This window comes from Balearica regulorum, chromosome 17, assembly GCF_011004875.1.
Source record: "Balearica regulorum gibbericeps isolate bBalReg1 chromosome 17, bBalReg1.pri, whole genome shotgun sequence".
NCBI classification, from domain to species: domain Eukaryota; kingdom Metazoa; phylum Chordata; class Aves; order Gruiformes; family Gruidae; genus Balearica; species Balearica regulorum.
The window spans coordinates 2,056,257-2,075,467 of record NC_046200.1 but is presented as its reverse complement, the minus strand read 5'-3'; the positions used below and the strand labels follow the sequence as shown (position 1 = coordinate 2,075,467).

Here is a 19,211-nt window from a genome sequence, read left to right as displayed (position 1 = left end):
GCACCTCGGGTCCTGGCTGTCAGGGGACCTCCGAGGAGGGCCGGGGCGTGCGCGACGCCGCCCGTCCGCCATATTGAGTGTGGCCGTCGCGGCCCGCACAGGCACCGGATATCGCGATAAAAACGGCGTCATGATCAGAAACAGCGTTTATTGATCGTTTTAGCGACAGCGCGAGGGTTTCCCCGCAGCCGGCCTTCAGCGCTCGCCCGCTTTGCACAGCGCTCCCCGCCGCGCTCGGGGTGAAACGCGGTCGCCCGGCGGCGCCAGGCCCGGGGCGGGGCGGGGCCCGGGGGGGGTGTGGCCGTCCCGTGCGAGGCTATAAAAGGGCGGCGCGGGGCCGCCCCTCCCCGCCAGGCTCAAGATGGCGGCGCTGAGGGTGGTGGGGGCGGCGCTGCTGCGGCCCGGGCGCGGGGAGGCGGCGGCCAGGCTGGGCTACCACAAGAAGGTGAGGGGCGAGGGGAGGCGGGGGGGGGGGGGGGGGCGAGGGACGGACGGACGGACGGACGGACACGCGGTGGCTGGCGGTGACGCGGTGCCTTTGCCAGGTGGTGGATCACTACGAGAACCCGCGCAACGTCGGCTCCCTGGACCGCAACGCCAAGAACGTGGGTACCGGCCTGGTGGGCGCCCCGGCCTGCGGCGACGTCATGAAGCTGCAGGTGACGTTGGGGACCCGCTGGCACCGGGAGAGGGGGTCGCTGGGGCTGCTGCAAGGCCCAAACCTTCCCCCTTCCCCTCAGGGGTGCAGCGCGGCCTTCCCTCACGCCCCCTGCCCTGAGGCGTGTCCCGGGGCCCGGGCAGGCCCCGTCCCGCTCCCGAGGCTGCGGTAGGAGCCAGGGCCCGGGCCGGGCCTGGAGAGCGGCTCTGGGGCGCCTGGTGGGAGCTGAGCCGCCCGCTGAGGTGCCACCGATGTTCTCGCAGGTGGAAGTGGACGAGAACGGGAGGATCATCGACGCCCGTTTCAAAACCTTTGGCTGCGGGTCAGCGATTGCGTCGAGTTCATTGGCGACGGAGTGGGTCAAAGGGAAAACGGTAAGGGTCCGTGCTGGAGTCAGAGGTGACGCAGGGGAGAGCCTTCAAAGCTTCAAACCTGCTTGTGTTCTCTGTTGGCCTATGAATCCCAGTACTGACTTCATGCGGTGCGGTACAGTACCTTAGAAAGCAGCGACTGTCAGCCCTGCTAGTGGTCTGACCTGAGAGCAGTAGTTGCCTTTTCTGAGAACTTCCACTAATCTGCAGGGAAGTAATTTGTGTCTTACGCAGAAAGCAAAAACATGCTGGTCATGGGTTCCGAAAGGAAGTTTAGTTACAGAGTGCCTTTAGATTATTTATACTCTTTTTTTGCCAGACAAGAAATCCTTTTCTATATTATGAACAGTCCCCCCTGTGGCACTTAGTGTAACGCTGGTCTGCTTTGGTTCATTCCCGCCACTCCTCAGCCCGAGACGTTCTTTAATTCCGGCACCCTTCACTGCCCCGGCAGTTGAGCTATTCCTCCATGTGGATTCTGTTGGCTAAAGCACTCTTACAGCAATTGCATCCGTAGCCCGTGTCGTACCTGACGTCACCAATGACTATGCACTAACTGCATTTCAGGTTGACGAAGCGTTGCAAATCAAGAACACGGATATCGCTAAAGAACTCTGCCTTCCTCCAGTCAAACTGCACTGCTCTAGTAAGTAAAGGACCAAACAGTGAAAGTTCAAACACAGGCTTGTCTGTGAGAGGGGGACTTCTGGGAAGAGCGCAGATGCTTCTGAGTGTTGTTTTCCAACTAAAGTTTCTGCACAAGGAAGAGCTAAGGTTGGCCTGCAAGAGAAACTTGTGTTTATGTTCGGATTTTGGGGTTATTTAAAGAGTTTTCAGATATCTCTCATCTTTTGGACTCTGTAGCTCAGCAGACTGATGATGATGAGAGTTCAGATTCTGAGGCTCTACTTCCAAGATGCTGACTGAGCTCTCAAACTGGTGCTCCATGCAGTGCTCAAACTGGTGCTCCGTGCAGTGGTGGTCGCTGCTGGTTGCTCTTGCTTTTACGGCATCTTTTGTTCTAAATGATGTTTTCTTGTCCTTGAAATACTTGTCTTGTTTGCAGTGTTGGCTGAAGACGCGATCAAGGCTGCCTTGGCTGATTACAAGTTGAAGCAGGATCCAAACAAGGAAGAGTCAGAGAAGAAAGCAAACAATGCCTAAACTGACTGTAAAGGTTGTTCTCATTCCACTTAAATCTGCGGTGCAATTACTCTAGCTATTAGTAGGATCCTGCGCACTACTAAATGAAGCTGTAAGATACGCACAACTTACACACAACATGTCACTGTTCATGTGTGTACAGCCACTCTCGTAGTGCTTACACGGCTGGGATGTGGGCGTTTCAGCAGCCTGCGTCCTGTCACGACTGCGTTTGAAATGTTAGAGTGAAGAAGACTGCTCACCTGCGGAGAACTCAGCGGCTTCTCTCCGGAGAGAAAATCCTGCTGTTCCGGTACTGGAAGGGCTGCACTTTTTTTTTGGAAGACGTATAGTTTTGCCTAATATTTTACAGAATTTAGTGGAAAACATTGCCTTGGTCTTAATGTTTCTGTAAGAACTGCAGATCAGTCTGTGTATCGATGCCATATACAAATGTGGGGCAGCGCGTCCGCCCGCAAACTGCAGCTATGTGTGGTTTCATTTCTGGGCGTGTGGGAGTTCCTCCACGGGTGCTGGGATGTGTCCGCTGGCACTAGAGGGCCCTGACGACACGCTGCTGGGTGCCACCGCTCCAGGAAGCGCAGAGCCTGTGCAGCAGGGCTGGCGTCTGCTCGTCACAGCTAATGCTTCGGTTTTTGTTTTTAAGCTCCTGTGAGACGAAAAATCTTAAATTTTGGAGTGTCTTCTAGAAGAATTCAGCCTTTGGACTGGGCAGGTACTCTGTTAGAAGAGACTAAAGGCACCTCGGGTTTGAACCCAGGAGGGGAGTAGCATAGCTGGGGTGCAGAGCTGAGGGGAAGCCCCCAGGGGAGCAGGGGTTGGTGTGAGCTGGCTCCTCGGGAACTGGGGCATGCCGACATTTGGAAGTTACACGTTTTGCGGTGACGGGGCAGGGTTACCCTCTGCTGCAGGCCACCCTGCTCTCCCGTGCCTTGTGAGGACTGCTCTTTTCCAGAGGAGTATTTCCAGAGATTTCCAAAACAAACAGAAAACACATATAAAAACTTTGCCCACTCTTAAGATTTTAAACCACCCAAGAAACCTTACTTGCCTTTTTTCATAGCTGAGGTGGTGTAAAAACATTAAAAACCACATTTAAAAATAAGTGGCTCGTTCTGATACATCTGTCCACAACTTCTTTTTTTTAATGTGGAGCAGGCCATGTGCTGGCACTGCTGCGGTTTGTCACTGGCAAGGCGGCTGTTGCAGTACCTCAGCTTGGCACGCCCCCATGTTAAAAAAAAAAAAAAATCAAGGAAACTTCAGACGCCCACATCTGCTTTGGGGCAGAATCGGCTCATTGTGCTCGCAAGAGCCCCTTGACAAAATGCAAGAGGGAGATAAAAGCTGGCACGCTCTTCCAAGGGGAAAGGTTGTTGCGATGCAGGGATGTGGGGACACATCCCTACCTGCCCCACGGCTGGGACAGAGTACGGGGGTGCAGGGAGGTGGGGATGCACGGATACAGGGACACGGGGATGTGTTGCCTTCCCGGTCTGCCTGCCATCCGCGCTCAGCGCAGCTGCTTCCCTCTGCCCAGGCGTGCTGCAGCCCCCCCCCCCGCCCTCAGCTGCGGGGTGCAAGATAAAAGTTTCCCAGAAGCGCTGTGTCGACGTACAGATTTTGTGAACGATAAGCGCGTTTCCCCTGGCGTTTCACCTGTGCGGCTAACCTTCACCCCGAAGCAAGGCCAACCCGGCTGCTCCTCCTGGGCACTGAGGGCACCAAAACCGGCTGCACCCCAACACCAGGGCCGCGAAGGAGCAATGGGGACTGCGCCTCGGCCACCCCACGAGCTGCAGAAACACACGGGAAAGGACATCTGCGTAGGAAACGTCTTTATTACTAGCTGAAGGGTTAAGAAAATAAGGCGAAAGTCCAGCCGGGCTCTGGGCTGCCCTCCGGTCAGGGCTTTGGGGCAGAAAAGGGAAAGGACGGGTCCTCGCCACTAAAACTTCTTCCTTTCTCCCCTTAGCTGGGCTGGGATGGCCGAGGTCATCCCGGGCTCGGTTCTGTGGTGGTCTGCACGCTCAGCGAAGCCAGCCCAGGGCGCCTGAGGGCGAGTTGAGCCCCTGCCCTGCTCCCCACGGGACGGGGGATGGCTGCCCAGACCCCCGCTGCAGGGCCGTGCCTCTGCCTGGAGGATGCAGCTCCCAGCCTGGCACAGTGCAGGGGCCAGTATGCCGCTAATTAGTACAATTACATCTGGGGAGAAAGCTGGCGGTGTGTGGCGGAGGGCGGCACAGCACCGGCGTTGGGGGGGGCAGAGCTGGAGCTGGGGGGGATGCACCCACGCGGTGCTGGGATGGGAAAAGCCCCTTGGACAGCTGGAGCCGTGGGGCTGGCGGCACTCCGGCACTGCCCGGTAACACCATCTGCCTCAAACCATGGCTTTGCCACAGCGTCCCGCCGGTGCAAGGGTCAGTGGGCCCCCGGGGGGGTCAGGGGGGAGTGGGGGGACTTCATCGGGGTTTCCTTGAGCCGCCACGTACGTACGGAGCAGCAAACCACCACGTCCATTGCGTGTCCGTGGGGCAACCCCCCGAGCCAGCGGCTCCTCAGGCTCACCCGGGACTGAGTCCCTGCCCTAGTTGCCAGGGGGGGCCGGGGGGCCATCCTGGGCTGCGTTAGGGGCCCCCTCGCCCCCTGCTCCTGTGGCACCCGCCGCTTCCTCGGTGCCTGTGTTTTGGGGAGGGGGCTCGGCAGGTTGCTCGTCGCCTAACTTTTTGCTTCCTTCCTCCTCCTCCTCCTCCTCCTCCTCCTCGGGGGGTGGTTTCTGCTCCCCCCGTGCCCCGTTGGCCAGCGGCGCCTTGGGGGGGGATTTGAGGTTCTGGGCGGCAGCGAGGATGTCTGCCTGTAGCTGCCGGCTGCAGTCGAGGGGCTCCTCAGCCCCGGGGTCGGGGGCTTTCTCGGGCACCTCGTTGAAAGCCCGGGCCCCCCCCGCCTTGTCCCGCTGGTCCACGTACTTCTTCTTGGGGAAGGAGGAGGGGTAGTAGGCGGATGCCTTGTGCTTCTGCCGGACGATGACGGCGGCACAGATGATGAAGAGGAGGACGAAGGCCAGCGAGCCCACCACCACCACCAGCAGCATGTACTCCTTGAAGAAGTCCACCAGCCCGTCCAGCATGCCGCCCGGCGCCGAGCTGTTGGTGACTGTGGTCCCCGCCACGTCCCCTGCCGTTGGGCTGGTCCCCGGCGTCATGCAGCAGACGGGCGGCGTGGCCGAGACCTCCTCGCCGTCCCCGCTGCCCCCGCCATCGGGCAGCACCGCGGCGTGCCGGGGCGCTGCCGAGCGCGCCGGGGCCGCTGCCGCCAGCAGCAGCATCAGCAGCCCTGCGCCCATCGCTGGCCGCACCGCCATCTCGTGCACGGCAGCCTGCGGGATGGAGGGGAGGGTGAAACGTTAACACCTCGATGGAGCGAGACCCCCCCCGAGCCCTGCCCCAAGCGAAGCCCCCCGCTGCGCCCACCCCGAGCCCTGCGTGCGGCTCCGGCAGGGAGGGACAAGCACGGTGAGCTCGGGTGCTTGCTTATTCACCCACCCGAATTTACTTAAGAAAAGCAAAAACGCAGCTCTAGTTTCCTCGCTTCGACGGCGAGCAAAGGTCCGTGTTTGTTTTGCAACGGCACACTGCAAAAATAGATGGAAACCAGCTGAATCGAATTGCTCAAGCCTGGGGGACGCTGCGTGCACGGCGAGGGGACCGGGGCCGCCGCCAAGAACCAGCTTCAGACAACGGTCATTTGGCTGATTAGAAAATTCCTGAAAAATTGAGGTTTCCAGTGGAAAGTTTGACACAGGCGACGCTGCAGAGGGGCCGGCCCCCGGCGCGAGCGGCATTTCCCAACCGCTCATCCCGGCGCGGACCGTTACAAACGATTCCCAGCTTAAGCGCGGCTAAAAATAGGTCGGCAGCAGGATTTCACCCCAGTGCTGCTGCGGCGGCCGAGCGGTGCCGGGACGGGGCGTGGGACCCCCGGAGCCTTTGCAAAGGGGCAGCCCTGGAGCTGGGGCGCAGTGAACAGGGGGTCCCGGGGGTCCCGGCTGCCCGGTGAAGGGTGAAGGCCAGCTCCGTCCCCTCGCCGTGCCGCGCTGCTCTGTGCTGGATGGGGCTGGATCAGCCCCACGCCGGCAGGCGCAGCCCGCGGCACGTTGTAGGACACGGGACGGGATGAGCGTTTCGCATCCCGCACGCGGCCCGAAGCGATGAGCCAGAGCGAGCCCCCGGCCGGGCTCCGCACCCCCGTGGGGTTCAGGGTGCGACCATCCCCAGCACGGCGCAGCGCGGTCCCGGGGGACGGCAGCACGTTTCGGCTGCGCCGCACCACGTAAAGCCACCGAGCCGTTCTCCCCAGAGCTCTGCCCCCTCCGCACGGCCCCACGGGAAGATCTCATGAACCAGCTCCCCGGGTCCATTGGCGGGGACCCCCCCGGCGACAATTCCCCCAACCTCGGGCCCCCCAAATCCCAACCCGCCTCCCATTTTCCCCCCCAAACAAACCCAACCCAGCAGCGCTGCAAACCGGGAGGGACTCCAGCCACGGGACTTGGCTTTCAGGCTCCTTCTCGGCTGCAAAATCTGGTTTGCATTAAACCAGAGCAAACAAACGGCGGCAGAGGCGGGACGTGCCCCCGGACCCCCGACCCTCCCGGCTCGCTGCAGGCGTCGCCGCTGCCGTGAGCTCCGGGCTCGCTGCGGTAACAGCGGCACTGCCACAACGAGGGGTTTTGGGGGGGGGGGTTTGGGACGAGCCCCTTCATCCTCCACCTCCGCCACCTTTGCCGCAGGGAGGGGAGGGGGTCCTGGGGAAGGTGGAGGCGGTCACTCGCCGTTAGCAAGCAGAGCTGATGAGCAGCCATGGCCACAGAGGGGCTGACCGAAGCCCAAACCAGTGCCAAGAGCAGGGCCTGTCGCCGCAGCCATCTCCAGCCCTCCGTCCCCATCCCCTCCCCGTCCTCGCCCACCCCCAGACCCACAGCGCGTCCCCGGCTCCGGCTTGGCCGGACGCAGAGGAGCCCCACCGCGCTGCCCTCCGCTCCCCAAATACTCGGGAAATTCACGATTTTGATGTTGTCCAGGCGCAGCATCCTCCGAACCGTGCCCGGGCGCACGGCCATGTGGCCAGCTCCATCCTGCGTCCCGCCGCAGGGACCGTGCCCAACCCTCACCGCAGCACCCCCGGCTATGGGGCAGCCTGCGCCCCGCTCGAGAGCCACCCCAAAACTGGGGGACAGGCTGGCGTTGCCGGTGGGATCCTCACCTCGTCCGCAGCCGCCGCGTCGGCGGGAGGGAGCCGGGAGGACGGGGTCTGTCCTGCACACCTCACCTCCTCGCGCCCCTTTCTGCTGCCTGCTGGGATGGAGCCTCCTCCTTTTCCTTCTCCTCCTCCTCCTCCTCCTTCTCCTCCTCCTGCGCCGCAGCCTGGGACCAGCTTGTTCTCATTAAGGCCGGTTTGGGGAGGGAGCGCGGGAGGCCGGCGAGGGGCAGGCGGCCCCCGGTCCCCTCCCAGCCGAAACCCAGCTGGGGACCGGGGGGGGGCTTCCCGGCCTTTTGCTCCGCCAGCAAAGGGGGGGAGCCCCAGTGTCCCCCGTCATCCCGGGAGCGCTGCTGGAAGGGGATGCTTTTTGGGGTGCAAGTGGGGAAGGGGGTCACAAGGGAGCTCTGTCGCAAGGGTGGTTTTGACCATGAGGATGGAAAACTCCATCCCATGACCACGTGGCTGAGCCACTGTGGTGAGACGGGGGTGCTGGCACCCCCAAAATGCCTCCCGGCGATGCCATGCTGGGAGCGGGCACAGCTCCCACCCAGCTGCTCCTCACCATGTGCCCCAGCACCCCAGCCCGGGGCCGGATCCTGCCCCTGTGCCCAGTCCTGCCATCCCAAACCCTGCCGTCCCTCCTGGGCACTGGGGACGGCCACCGAGGCCACGCGGGGGCTGAAGGGGACAGCGAGGGTGTCGGGCTCGGTGCCTGGCGTTACTGAGGGTGGCACAGGGGCAAGACAGGGCTTGGGGACCCCCCCCCCCATTCATTTCACGAGACCATTTCCTAACCTCCCCAGCCTGGAAATGCTCCGGCACAGGCACCTCTGCCTCGGGGTGCAGGCAGGGGTGCAGGCAGGAGTGCAGGTAGGGGTGCAGAAAACTACCCCTGCGGTTCCGCAGGCCGATGCAGCAGCAGTGGCCACGCAGCTCCCCAGGGCACCGTGTCCAGGCCGGGGGTTCGGGGACATCGCCTGGGCCCCCCCCGCCCCAGCATCGCTCTGCCCCCCCCGTGGTCTCCTCCGCCTGGGCTGAAGTTGCTTAAGAGGCTGCAGCCGTCGCGGGTGACCTCATCCTCTTGCTATTCGTCTCTGCGCCTCCCCGGGGACCCGGCCAGATTCCCCCCCCCAAAAAAGCCATCGCCAACACCCGGGGACTGCGACCACCGGGGGGCTGGGGGCGAGGGCGCCCGTTCCCATCGCCGCTGGCACCGGCGCCCTTTGGGTTTCTCCCGACGTCGCCGAACGTAATCGTGGCTCCCAGAAATAACGGGTCCGTCTGTCTGTCTGCAGCCGGCGGCTCCGTGCAGCTGCTGGAGCGGCTTTTCCCGGCCTTAAGTGATCAGTGCTGAAATCTTAGAGGGGAAGGGGGAAAGGCGAGGGGCGGCCGAGGGGGATGTGGGCGGCTGCGCTGCTGAGGCAAGCTGGCCTGGAGGAACGCCAGCGGCATCCCGACTCGCTCCTGCAGCCCGGATGGGGATGGGGCTGCGATTCCCCCCGTGCACCCGGTGATGCCGTGGTTGGGCTGAGCCTCCTTGGCCAGGGTCCCCATCCCTCCTGGGCCAGGGTCCCCATCCCCCCTGGGCCAGGGTCCCCATCCCACCCCAGCCAGGGTCCCCATCCCCCCTGGGCCAGGGTCCCCATCCCACCCCAACCAGTGTCCCCATCCCACCCCAGCCAGGGTCCCCCCCCTTCCCCAGCCGTGGTCCCCACCATCCCCGGCCGGGGTCCCCACCCCTGCCCTGGGCCCTTCCCGGTGCGGCGGAGTCGCGGGGACGGGCAGCCCCCGGTGCCAGCGCACCCCGGCCATTACGATGCCGTTTTTGCCTGCGGCCGGGGAGGGCTCGGCCCCTCGGCGCTGGGCAGGGCTGCGTCGCCCGGGCCCCGCTTTGTAATTTGGGGCAGCTGGAACGTGGGGACCCGCAGGGCTCGGCTCCGCGGCGCAGCCAGCCCGAGGTAATAACCTGCAATTTAAGACATTTCAGCCCTGCTCTGCTTGTAATTTGCTTCGCTGGGCTGCACTTTGCTGTGCCAGCGAAATACCCCGGGGGACTGATCCTGCGGAGCTGCACCACTGTGTGCAGAGCACCGTGCACAGCACCGTACCACACACGGCGCCTTGCACGGCATCGTGCGCGGCATCGTGCACAGCCCGTGCCACCCACAGCCCCGTGCGCCGCACGCCGCCCTCCCGCTGCACGGCGCAGAGGTTTGGCGGAGCGGCGTGCCCCGAGGATCCTGCTGTGCCACCGCGCCGGCTTCCTGCGGATTCCTCTGCCGTGAGCTGGGAGATGGCAGCCCGACAGGACCTCCTGACTACGCCAAATAGGGCGATTCCCGGCTCCTGGCAGCCGGCTCACGCTCTGGCGCTGGAGGAAAGTTTATCCTCGCTGGGCTCCTGCTGCAGAGCGGCCCGCGTAGGGCAGGCACGGGGCCGGGCGAGGGTGGGAGCAGTGCCCCCCCACCCGCACCCAGCCGCCTTCTCGGGCCCCGCCAGCATCGTCCTCACCTGGACCGGGCGTAGGGGCTGGATGAGCCGCTGCCGGTGAAGCCGGATGGTGGGAGCATCCCTGTGCCTCTGAAAGTGGGGCTGGGGGTGCCAGTGGTCCCCATGGGCTCCCCTTCCCCAGCCTGGCCCCGGCACCCGGGGGCACCCAAACCTCGGTGCCCGTCGCGCCTGAGCCACGAGCTCCTGCGGCTGCTTTTTGGCACGGCACGGCATCTGCTCCGTGACACGGTGGGGACACGGTGGAGGGGCACAAGGTGGCATCGCCTGGGAGCCCACGGCCGGGGTGTCCCATCCGGGGACCAGCCACCGCCGCCGGCTGCGGATCCCCTCGCCTACGCTGACTCACTCGTAAACATTTACATTTGCAGGAGGGAGCGGGGTCGGCCGGGCTGCTCGGCCCCAGATGGAAAATATCCGAAGCACAGCGCGAATGTAAACAGGCAGCGGGGCCGGGGCGGCCGGGGTGCAGGTGAGCCGCCGCGCTGGCAGCCCGTCCGGGGGAGCGAGGGACGGTCCCCCCCGAAAGCGGCTTTCGAGGCGGCTGCACAGCCAGGGCTCAGCTCGGGACGGGGCGGCACAGCGATGCCTCGAGCGTGTGCCGGGACGCTTCGCTGCCCAAGCGTGCGCTGCAAACGTCGCGGGTGGCGTAAGCTGCCTGGTGGGGCAGGGATGGGGACGTGGGGACACCGAGCCTGGCAGGGCAGGGATGGGGACGTGGGGACACCGAACCTGGCAGGGCAGGGATGGGGATGGAGGGATGGGGATGTGGGCATGGGATGCTGAGCCTGGCAGGGCAGGGATGGGGACGTGGGGACACCGAGCCTGGCAGGGCAGGGACAGTCCTGGGCCATTTCTGCTCCCTCGGGTGGCTCCCCTGGGGCCAGGCACGGGGAAGGGGTCAGGCTGGTGGCTCGAGGGGTGACCGATACCTGCACACCGGGGGAAAGCGGGACCTGGCAACAAACCTGAGCCCCCTTCAGCCCCCCCGGGGACCCTCGGTGGCCGCTCGTGGCTTTGCTCTCCCCATCCCTCCCGGTCCCCGACACACCAAGGATGGGACAGCCCGGGCCAACACCATCCGCGGCCGAGAGCCTGTGACCACTGTTTGCTCACCGGGACAAGCCCTGGGGGCACCGGCCACGCGCAGGACCACCCGGACGGGCAGTGACGTCCCAGAGGCGTCTATCACCTCACTGCGGGCGACCACAGGGCAGGAACACGTTGCACCACCAGCGCACCCAGCCCCGTCCCCGTCCCCCCCACCCCACCCGGCACTTCCGCCCTGGCACCGCTACCCTTTCCGCTCCCACGCTGCGGCACGAGGCCAAGGCCACGCGGGGTGGGGGTCCCCGGGGCTCTGCTCCCCAGCCTGGGGAGGAGCGGCCGTGGGTTTCGTTTCTGCTCCCCCCCCGGGGGACCGGAATCGGGGCTGCTGCCGGGGGAGGAGGATGGAGAAGCGAAATTTCGGCAGAAGGACGTGGGCGGGCGGTGGAGCGGTGAGGGGGCCGAGGGGGGCTGGTGGGTACCGTACCCACCAGGAAGAGACCACCATGTCCGGGTAACACTTTAATGGGGTCAGCCTCGACGGCCGAGCTCGGCCCGCGGTAAAACAGTTCCCCATCGCGCCAGTCCGAGTTAAAACACAAACCCAGGGGGATGGGGGTCCCCTGCCCACGGCAGCACCGGGGACCAGGCACCGCGCCCACGGAGCGGCCGCTGGCCCCCCGATGCTCTGGTGTGCGGGACCCCGTCCCCGCGGCTCAGGAGTGCTCCGGCAGGAAGCTGCTGAGAGTCAGGTTGTCGCCATCCGCCTCGGTGCCGCCTTCGAGCAGCAGCTTCTGCCGCCGGGCCGGGCCGGGCTTGGGGCCGTTGGCGACCACCTCGCCGTCGGGCAGCAGGGAGGAGATGCAGACCATCTCAGTGTGGCTGAGCCGGCGGTGTGCCGTCCGCGTGCGCCGCCAGAGCAGGGCGCCCAGCACCCCCGTGCACACCATGAAGGTGGCGGCCACCAGCGCCAGCAGCAGGATGGCCAGCAGGCACTTGCCCATCACCCTGCTGAGGGTGCCCACCGGCACCGTGGTTCCCCCGGGCTTCGTGTCCCAAGGGGTCGGAGGAGTCGGCGTGGGGGTGGCTCCGGCTTTCTTGACTTTCTTGTAACCCGTGGCGGTGGGGCCGAGGGCTGGGGGGGCCGCCGAGTGCAGCTCCGCGGAGGAGTTGCTGTCCGTGCTGTCAGCCACCGTCCCCTCCTCGCCGGGTGACGTGAGCCGGCTGGGGGTGGTGGTGCTGCTGGTCTGGGGTGCTGCCCGTGTGCTGTGCTGCGCCCACAGCAGGTCGGGGTCAGGGGACTCGGTCTCATCCAGGGGCTCGGCCGTGGTCGGTACCGCGAGTGCCCGATGCTGCAGGCTGGCGTTGGTGCTGGGTGCTGCTGGTGGTGCGGAGCCCAGGAGCGGGTCGGGCTCAGGGGACTCGGTCTCGTCCAGGGGCTCGGCTGTGGTTGGCACGGCAAGCACCCAGTGCAGGCTGGCGTTGGTGCTGGGTGCTGGTGGTGGCGCGGAGCCCAGCAGCGGGACAGGCTCAGTGAAATCGGTGTCGTTGCTGCCGGCCATCGGGGTGGCAGCGAGGCCATGCCCCGGCGTGGCAGCGGTGGTGCTGGGCTGCTGCTCGTCGTCAGCCCTCTTCCTGCGGGAGAGCGGCAGGGCCTCATCCTGCACCCGCCTCGCCGCCCCCCAGACCCACTGCACGCCACGGTGCTGCCTCAGCTCCGGCAGCGGCATGGCCCCGCACGCCCGCAGGGTGCTCAGCGCCAGCACCAGTATCACCAGCATCACCAGCACAGCCCGGCCCGGCGCCATGGGACCTGCGGGGGGGGGGGGGGGGAACAGAGAGGGCAGATGAAATCGGGGTCCCACTCCCTGCGGAAGGATTCTGAGCTCCCTCATTCAGGCTGGAAATGGCCCCAAGGAGGGATCACGCATGAGCAAAGCATCCTCCTCCCCTCCCGGAGAGGGGCCCTGTGTTTTGGGGGGCTGAGGAAGGGAACACCGACCTCCTCCAGCCATGGCCGGCAGCGCCGAGCTGCCTCCACCTGCGGGAGCTCGGTCCCGCCGGCTCCGCTCGACAAGAAAGTTTTGAAAAGGAAGTTCAGTGTCTGGAAATGGGAAACGAGCCGCGATGGAGACGGCTGCTGCGGGACAGGCAGTTGCAGGATGACTCCCCGTGCAGAAATGAAACCGCAGGGATGTTGCACACATTTCAATTGACCCCCCCCGAGGTGTCCGTCCTCCCCCTCCGCCGGCCGGGCTGGTGCGGGGCTCCCGGACCGAGGGCACCATGTGCCAATGCATCCGCGCTGGAGCAGGAGAGCCAAACCCTCCCCAAACCCACCCCAAACCCTCCTCAAAGCCCCCCGTTACATCTGTCGATCACCAACACCCCCCGCAGCCCCGGTGGGCGGAGGCCAGCGAGGTCCCCGCGGCCCCGCACCCAACGGCACCCACACGCCGATCATCCCCGGGAGGCCCCCGCATCCCCAGAGCACCCACCCGCCTCCTAAAAACCCCAGGGACCAGCACTGCACGGAGGGCAGCACCCCCAGGGACCCCCCGCATGCCCCAAGGGGACCCCCCAGGCACCCTCTTTGCACCCACAGCATCCCTTGGGGCCGAGCCCTGATCTGCCCCCCCCCCCCCCTCCGCCGGGACTCACCTCTGCGGGGGGACGCCGCGGGACCCCGAGCTGCAGCGCCGGCAGGCATCACCAGCGAGGGCCTGGCCGCACCGGCGCGGGGGCACGAGGGCGGCCCCGGAGCCCGCCGAATGCCAAGAGCCGAGGGGCGTCGCGTGCCGCCCTCCGCCTGCGCCGCCGACCCGGGCGGGGAAGGAGAGGCGGGCGAGGAAGAGCGGCTGTGCTTCTGGAGAAGCCGGCGGGGCATCGACGTCACACCGGGAGCGGGGCTGCCGAGGGCCGGGGACTGCGCGCACCCCTCCGGCGAGGGCGGGCGGGATGCGGGGTGCACCCCAAAAAAAGGGGTCACCCGTCCTTCCCTGGGGTGCTCGGTGCCCCCCTCCCCGGCCTGCTCGGCCCCACCGGCCGCTGCGCTGCGTTGCCGGGGCTTGCGCCGCCCCGAAAGCAGAAGTGACGGCAAACCTGGTGCCAGGGCTGCCAGCTCACCCACCGCAGGCACGGTGTGGGCATGGCCGGGGGGGGCAGGTCATGGTGCCCGGAGAGGGAACCTGGAGGTACCCCAACGCTGGGAGAGGGCCTTCGCCCGCGAGGAGGAGGAAGAGGAGGAGGAAGGCGAGAGCCCGGCTCGATGCCTTTGCAGGGCCCTCGTGCCGGGGTCCTGCTCGCAGCACCTGCGTCCCCAGGACGGCAGCCCGCGGCCGAGGAGCTCTCGGGGGGCTGCGGGGGCCGTTGGGTGTTGTCCCAGCTGCACCGGCTGGGAAATATCCTGCCCTAACCGCAAGCACCGGCACGGCAGCAGGCAGGAGGTACAGCCACAGGAAGGGTGCTGCAAGAGCACATCCGCAGAAAACGCCCTGTGGCTGCTGCCCGGGGCCGTAAACAGGCCCACCGCCCCCGCCTGCGCCCCGGCACGTGGGCCGGATTCACCCCATCCCTCCTCAAAATCTCCTGGCCACGGGGACTGGAAGAGGATCCCGGTTCCTGCCACCCCCTGGAAAACACACACGGAAAATTGGGTTCGGGTCTGCGGAAGCGGCTGCGGCGGAGGGCTGAGCATCCCCTGCGACGGCTCCGGGGTGTGCGTGGCTGGCCGAGGAGCATCGCCTCTCCCGGAGCATCCCCGGGTGGGACGGGGTGGTGCCACGGTCGGGCTGCACCCCGAGGCAGCTGCCGGCGGTTGTGAAACGCAGGGTGAAATGCCACGGCCCCGGGGAGGCTGCGCTGGGGGAAGGCTCTCAAACCTGGACCGGGACCCAGCGATGCCATTGCCAGCCTGGGCTCTCTTTGCCGTTGCAGGGTTTCCCGCAGCCTGGAAGCAGATTTCAGCAGGGGAAGAGCAGATCGAGCCCCCCCCCAGCTGCAGGGCAGCCCCCAGCACACCATCACCCTGGTCACACCTCCCCGAGATCCCCCAGCACATCCGCGCCATCAAGTCCCGCATCCAGCCACGCGCTTGGTTTCCACTCGCAGGGAAATCACCGGCGAGCCCAGGCGTGACCCCGCAGACGGACCCCGGCTCCCCCGGGGACAGAGCGGAGGAGTCCCAGAGGACAGCCACCACCCCGCGCGCTCGCGTTGCCGTCGCTGTGGGGAAGGGCGATGCCACCGTTCGGTAACCTGGTTGCGGTAACACCTGAAGCGCGCGTGCAGTGCTGGGTGCAAGGATGCAGAGAGTCAAAAAGAAAAAGCAAACCAGAGGAAGTTTATAATCAATGACTTTTTATCTTTTGAAAATGGAAGCAAATATTTGGACAGATACTATGGCCGCTCTATAAGAGCGCATCTTTCAGGACTTCGCTGGTTCTCTTCTGGGATATCACCGCTACAAAAAGCTTCAGGCACTGACTCCGGTTGAGCCTGGCTAGGCATCAGTTCATTTAAATAAAATACAGGCTATAAACTAAAAACCTTTCCTCCGCCCTCCTCGGACCGTCTACCACACACCGATCTCTGGGCATTTTCAATCCAGCGTCTCAGAAAACTTACTTCCCTCCAATTAGAAAAAACCAAAGGTCCCCAAGCACACAGCCCTGAAGTCACACGTACAAACCAACACAGACATCACCGTTTGGGGGAGCATTACGTTTGGTTTTGTTTTCCCAAAAAAAAAAAACCAAACCCCATGAAAAAAAAAATAATACACATCATCTCAGCCATTTACTGCGATACAAAAACGTCACCAAACATTCAAATAACCCGGAGCATCTGGACCGTGAATCCAGCATCAGTGGGCACAGATGCAGGGCAGGGGACGCACGTCCCTCCCGCGGTGCTCACCACTGAAAACAAAGAAAAAACCCACTTTTATGAAGCTTTCATGCTATGCAATTATAACACATCCTCTGTCCCTTCGCGTCCTGTTCTCGTGCCTCTCCAGCTACGTCGCCTGGCTGTCCCGACAGCGTGGTGTCACCTTCACACACGCAGACATCCCTCCAGAACAGAGAATCCTTGATCTCTAAGTTCTGAACATGCAAACACTGGAAAAAAACGGAGAATTGGAGGGTTTCTAGCTAACCTAATGAAAAAAAAAAAAAAAAATCATTGCTTCAGCCTGGAGGAAGGGACGTGCCCCCTGGCTGAGCAGCAGCCGCCGGGGATGCCCCAGGCAGGGGGAGGCTGCTCTGGTACGGCGGGTCCCGAGCGCACAAACGTGCACGCACACGGGGGTGCGGTGAGCTGCTGCAGGGATCGACCCCGGCTGGGACGGGGATTGCGGCTCGTCGGCCCACAGCTCGTGGTCTTTGCCCGCCTTTGGGGTGCCGACATCTCCCTGGCACTGCAGGGACGGGCAGCACCAATCCAGCCCGGCGCTGCTTGCCGGGGTGACACGGGTCCTGCGCAGGCAGCCCCCCCTCGCAGGGGACACCCCACCTGAGCAGAGGGTTGCTGAGCTGAGGCATCCAAGAAGAAATGCCGGGAGGAGCTCGTAAGTCTGGCCTGCTTACGGGGTCTCCTCCCCCAGGGCCTCAAAGGAGCACGTGAGAAACCAGTTCTCCAAACTGGGACCGACCTGACCCTCCCCAGTCCCTTCCAGTCCGAAGGCTGGGAGTGCAGGGGGTCTGGGGAGGGAGGTCGCTCATCTTTGAGCCAGGAACAAGTAATTTCCTGCAGAGGTTTGCAGCGTGGTGGGGGGTAAGGCAGGAAGGATGGAGAAAGGAAAACAAAAATCATATATAAAACCCAAACCAAACCAAAAAAACGGAGGCATTTTGTTTCCGGAGAACCGGCATGATAAAGTCACCTACCTACTGCTAAAGCTGCTTCAGAAGCAGAGTCTAACTTTCTAACATCAGCACTAAGGTGAGGGGCCAGAGAATCGCAAGCTCGCAGATTTCTAAAGGTTCTTAAAAGTCACTGAGCCGAAGAGCGCGGTGGCGCAGAACCAAGGATGTGCAGCCGGAACGGGCTGCGGCCGTCCCACGGCTCACATCTCCACGGCACACCTTAAACTCTGCACTCCATGGGTAAACGTAAAAACATTATTTCCTGCAGGAAAGTAACTTCTGCCTCAAATTAAAAAAAAAAAAAAAACAAAACCCAAACAACAAACCCAAGCGCCAAGTAAAACACGTCCGTTTGGACACGGCTAGAGGAACCCGAACCATGGGGCTGTTCTGAAAGGGCAACGTGGTGGTAGTTTCAAAGTTCTTCGGGGCGTAAAAAAGGGAAGAGGCATTTTGTGGCACGATTCACCTCATTCAGAACTATGTTTTTTTTCTTTAAACTGTCGGACAGTGGTGGTGGGGACAGGTTAGGGAGGCAGGAAAGGCCGCTTGGATGTGCTCTGAGGGGTCTCGGCAGCAGACTCGGCCACGCTGCAAAGGAAACCGATCCGATTGTTCGAAATCAAAGATTTATACAAAATAGCTTCAGTTTTGTTCTCTGAACAGTATAAACACCCACCACGCGCACACACACACGCACACACACGCAGTGCTGTCCCTTTAAATTTAAAACACAAATACTGCAAAGTGGCAAATAAGAAAAATAAAAAGCAACTTTTTTTTTTTTTTTTTTTGGCAACTTTAAAAAATGGTTAAGAACAATGTGGCATTGGTCCCTAAATCTAGAAAAAGATATTTGGGCACAACATTGAAAGTCAGAATGGATTTGTTTTCTTTTCAAGAATTCATAACATCTGGAAGGAAAAAAAAAAAAGACTGTAAAAGTAGCACTTATTCTTTTTGACTTGACACAGTCACATAAATTCATTAAAACATCAGGAAAAAAAAATTTCTTTCACTAAAAAGCTTGGCTTTTAAATCATCGGCTCTTGTTGACGTGAATTTAGGAGAACAGGAAAGCTCGTACTGGAATGCTGCACGCTGCTGCTTGCCGAACTGGGGAACTGGAATGTGCCTGGGCTGGCGGCGGGGCCAGCACCGCTCGCTCCGCTCAGTCCGCGATCTTTGCCATCTGCTGCTCCAGCTTGGAAATGCGCTCGTCTTGGTTGGTGATCGTGTCTTTTATAGATTTCAGCTCTTTCAAAATCTCATCCAATTTGGCATCGTTTTGCTGGAAGACAAGACAAGACATGTATTCGTTAGGAGAGGTGGCGGGCTGCGTGCCGCAGGTGGGAGGCAAGGGGCTCCTCCGAACGGGATTCTTGCGAGCCGTAAGCGTGCCAGGGTGTGCGAGGCACACGGGGTGAGTATGTACCGCGTGCCTGGCATTCGGTTGTGAACGTGTACGATCTGCTTCTGGACCTGCAAGGTCTGAGGTTCGTTTGTGCCCCTGTCTGTGCTGGGTGTTACACTAAAAAGGTGCGGAGGAGCTCTCCCAGGCAGGTGGGTGGCTGGACCAAGCCAAGCTTTCCTTTGTGTCACAATTCCCAGCAATCTTCCACAGCCGCAGAAACCTCACAGGAACACCACAGCTCACGTACCACCTCAACTCCAGGTCACCCACCGGCACCCAGTTCCGGGGTACTCAAATCATACACGCTTGAGCTGTATCATAACTGCTTCTGGAGATAATGGTAATCACGTCCCAGGCCACCACCCCCAAAAGCTTGTGAATTTTACTCACAGTGTTTGAGGCATCAGCTGCTTTCTTTGGAGCATTTATGAGATCACTTTTCTTGTTTGCGGCAGGTTTGTTGTCCAGTATGTTCTTCTTGACCACCTTGAGATCCCTGTTCTTGCCTGGAATGTACCCATGCTTCAAGGAGATGAGGAGGGGATCGGCATTCTTCCCCTCAAACCACTCCTCGGCTTCCAGAGCTGCTTCTGGGCCAGCTGTATCAGGGTACAGGTCGTCCTGGAAGAGGTCCGACTGCAAGCCAGAAGGAACGAATCGGTCAAATGGTTTGGAGCTGGAAGGCACGAGCTGGCATCAAACCACCTAACCAGGAGGTAGCGCTCACCTTTCGAGGAACTGTCATGATGATGGGCTCACATTTCCTCTCGTGAAGCTTGAAGAACCTATCAAAGAGAAAGAAAAGGTGTGACTTAGACGTGAGGACAGCCAACACGCCGTGCAAAGGAGGGCTCGGTTCTGCTGCTCACACGCAGCAGCGTACAGGGACACACAGGCGATGGAAACCGAGCAACCCCAAGGAG

The 19,211-nt window shown here is 62.6% G+C and overlaps 4 protein-coding genes across 6 annotated transcripts in view; 1 reads left to right on the top strand and 3 right to left on the bottom strand.

The window, feature by feature from the left end:
- The first annotated feature begins 62 nt into the window (after window positions 1-62).
- Window positions 63-2,657, top strand: ISCU (iron-sulfur cluster assembly enzyme). Its single transcript, XM_075770177.1, has 5 exons — window positions 63-445; window positions 546-659; window positions 922-1,032; window positions 1,597-1,675; window positions 2,096-2,657. The coding sequence occupies exons 1-5, from the start codon at window positions 362-364 to the stop codon at window positions 2,191-2,193; spliced, it is 486 nt and encodes a 161-aa protein (XP_075626292.1). The 5' UTR covers window positions 63-361; the 3' UTR covers window positions 2,194-2,657.
- A 1,831-nt stretch (window positions 2,658-4,488) lies between these two features.
- On the bottom strand, window positions 4,489-7,615 carry TMEM119 (transmembrane protein 119). Of its 2 annotated transcripts, none has more exons than XM_075770176.1 (2): window positions 7,456-7,615; window positions 4,489-5,569 (listed from the first exon to the last, which is right to left on the bottom strand). In XM_075770176.1, exon 2 carries the CDS (start codon window positions 5,552-5,554, stop codon window positions 4,781-4,783), a length of 774 nt encoding a protein of 257 aa, XP_075626291.1. In that variant the 5' UTR covers window positions 5,555-5,569; window positions 7,456-7,615; the 3' UTR covers window positions 4,489-4,780. The 2 variants fall into 2 exon arrangements, with proteins under 2 accessions (XP_075626291.1, XP_075626290.1); XM_075770175.1 differs by lacking the exon at window positions 7,456-7,615 and adding an exon at window positions 7,292-7,438.
- A 3,904-nt stretch (window positions 7,616-11,519) lies between these two features.
- On the bottom strand, window positions 11,520-14,058 carry SELPLG (selectin P ligand). Its single transcript, XM_075769351.1, has 2 exons — window positions 13,669-14,058; window positions 11,520-12,820 (listed from the first exon to the last, which is right to left on the bottom strand). The coding sequence occupies exons 1-2, from the start codon at window positions 13,892-13,894 to the stop codon at window positions 11,724-11,726; spliced, it is 1,323 nt and encodes a 440-aa protein (XP_075625466.1). The 5' UTR covers window positions 13,895-14,058; the 3' UTR covers window positions 11,520-11,723.
- Window positions 14,059-15,349: 1,291 nt separating this feature from the next.
- Window positions 15,350-19,211, bottom strand: part of CORO1C (coronin 1C) — a 56,335-nt gene continuing 52,473 nt past the window's right edge. For both annotated transcript variants that reach the window (XM_075770158.1, XM_075770159.1), the window contains exons 9-11: window positions 19,016-19,073; window positions 18,679-18,924; window positions 15,350-18,165 (exon numbers count right to left, since the gene is read on the bottom strand). In XM_075770158.1, the coding sequence (XP_075626273.1) occupies window positions 18,046-18,165; window positions 18,679-18,924; window positions 19,016-19,073 (424 nt within the window). In that variant the 3' untranslated portion in view covers window positions 15,350-18,045. The remainder of the gene's footprint in view (window positions 18,166-18,678; window positions 18,925-19,015; window positions 19,074-19,211) is intronic.

Coding starts and splice junctions, on each gene's coding strand:
- SELPLG (XM_075769351.1), bottom strand. CDS start 13,894: ATGCCCCGCCGGCTTCTCCAGAAGCACAGCCGCTCTTCCTCGCCCGCC. Junction 12,821..13,668: donor CGCGGCGTCCCCCCGCAGAG/GTGAGTCCCGGC, acceptor CCCCCCCCGCAG/GTCCCATGGCGCCGGGCCGG.
- TMEM119 (XM_075770175.1), bottom strand. CDS start 7,312: ATGGCCGTGCGCCCGGGCACG. Junction 5,570..7,291: donor TGGCCGTGCGCCCGGGCACG/GTTCGGAGGATG, acceptor TCCATCCCGCAG/GCTGCCGTGCACGAGATGGC.
- ISCU (XM_075770177.1), top strand. CDS start 362: ATGGCGGCGCTGAGGGTGGTGGGGGCGGCGCTGCTGCGGCCCGGGCGC. Junction 1,033..1,596: donor AGTGGGTCAAAGGGAAAACG/GTAAGGGTCCGT, acceptor ACTGCATTTCAG/GTTGACGAAGCGTTGCAAAT. Junction 1,676..2,095: donor AGTCAAACTGCACTGCTCTA/GTAAGTAAAGGA, acceptor TCTTGTTTGCAG/TGTTGGCTGAAGACGCGATC.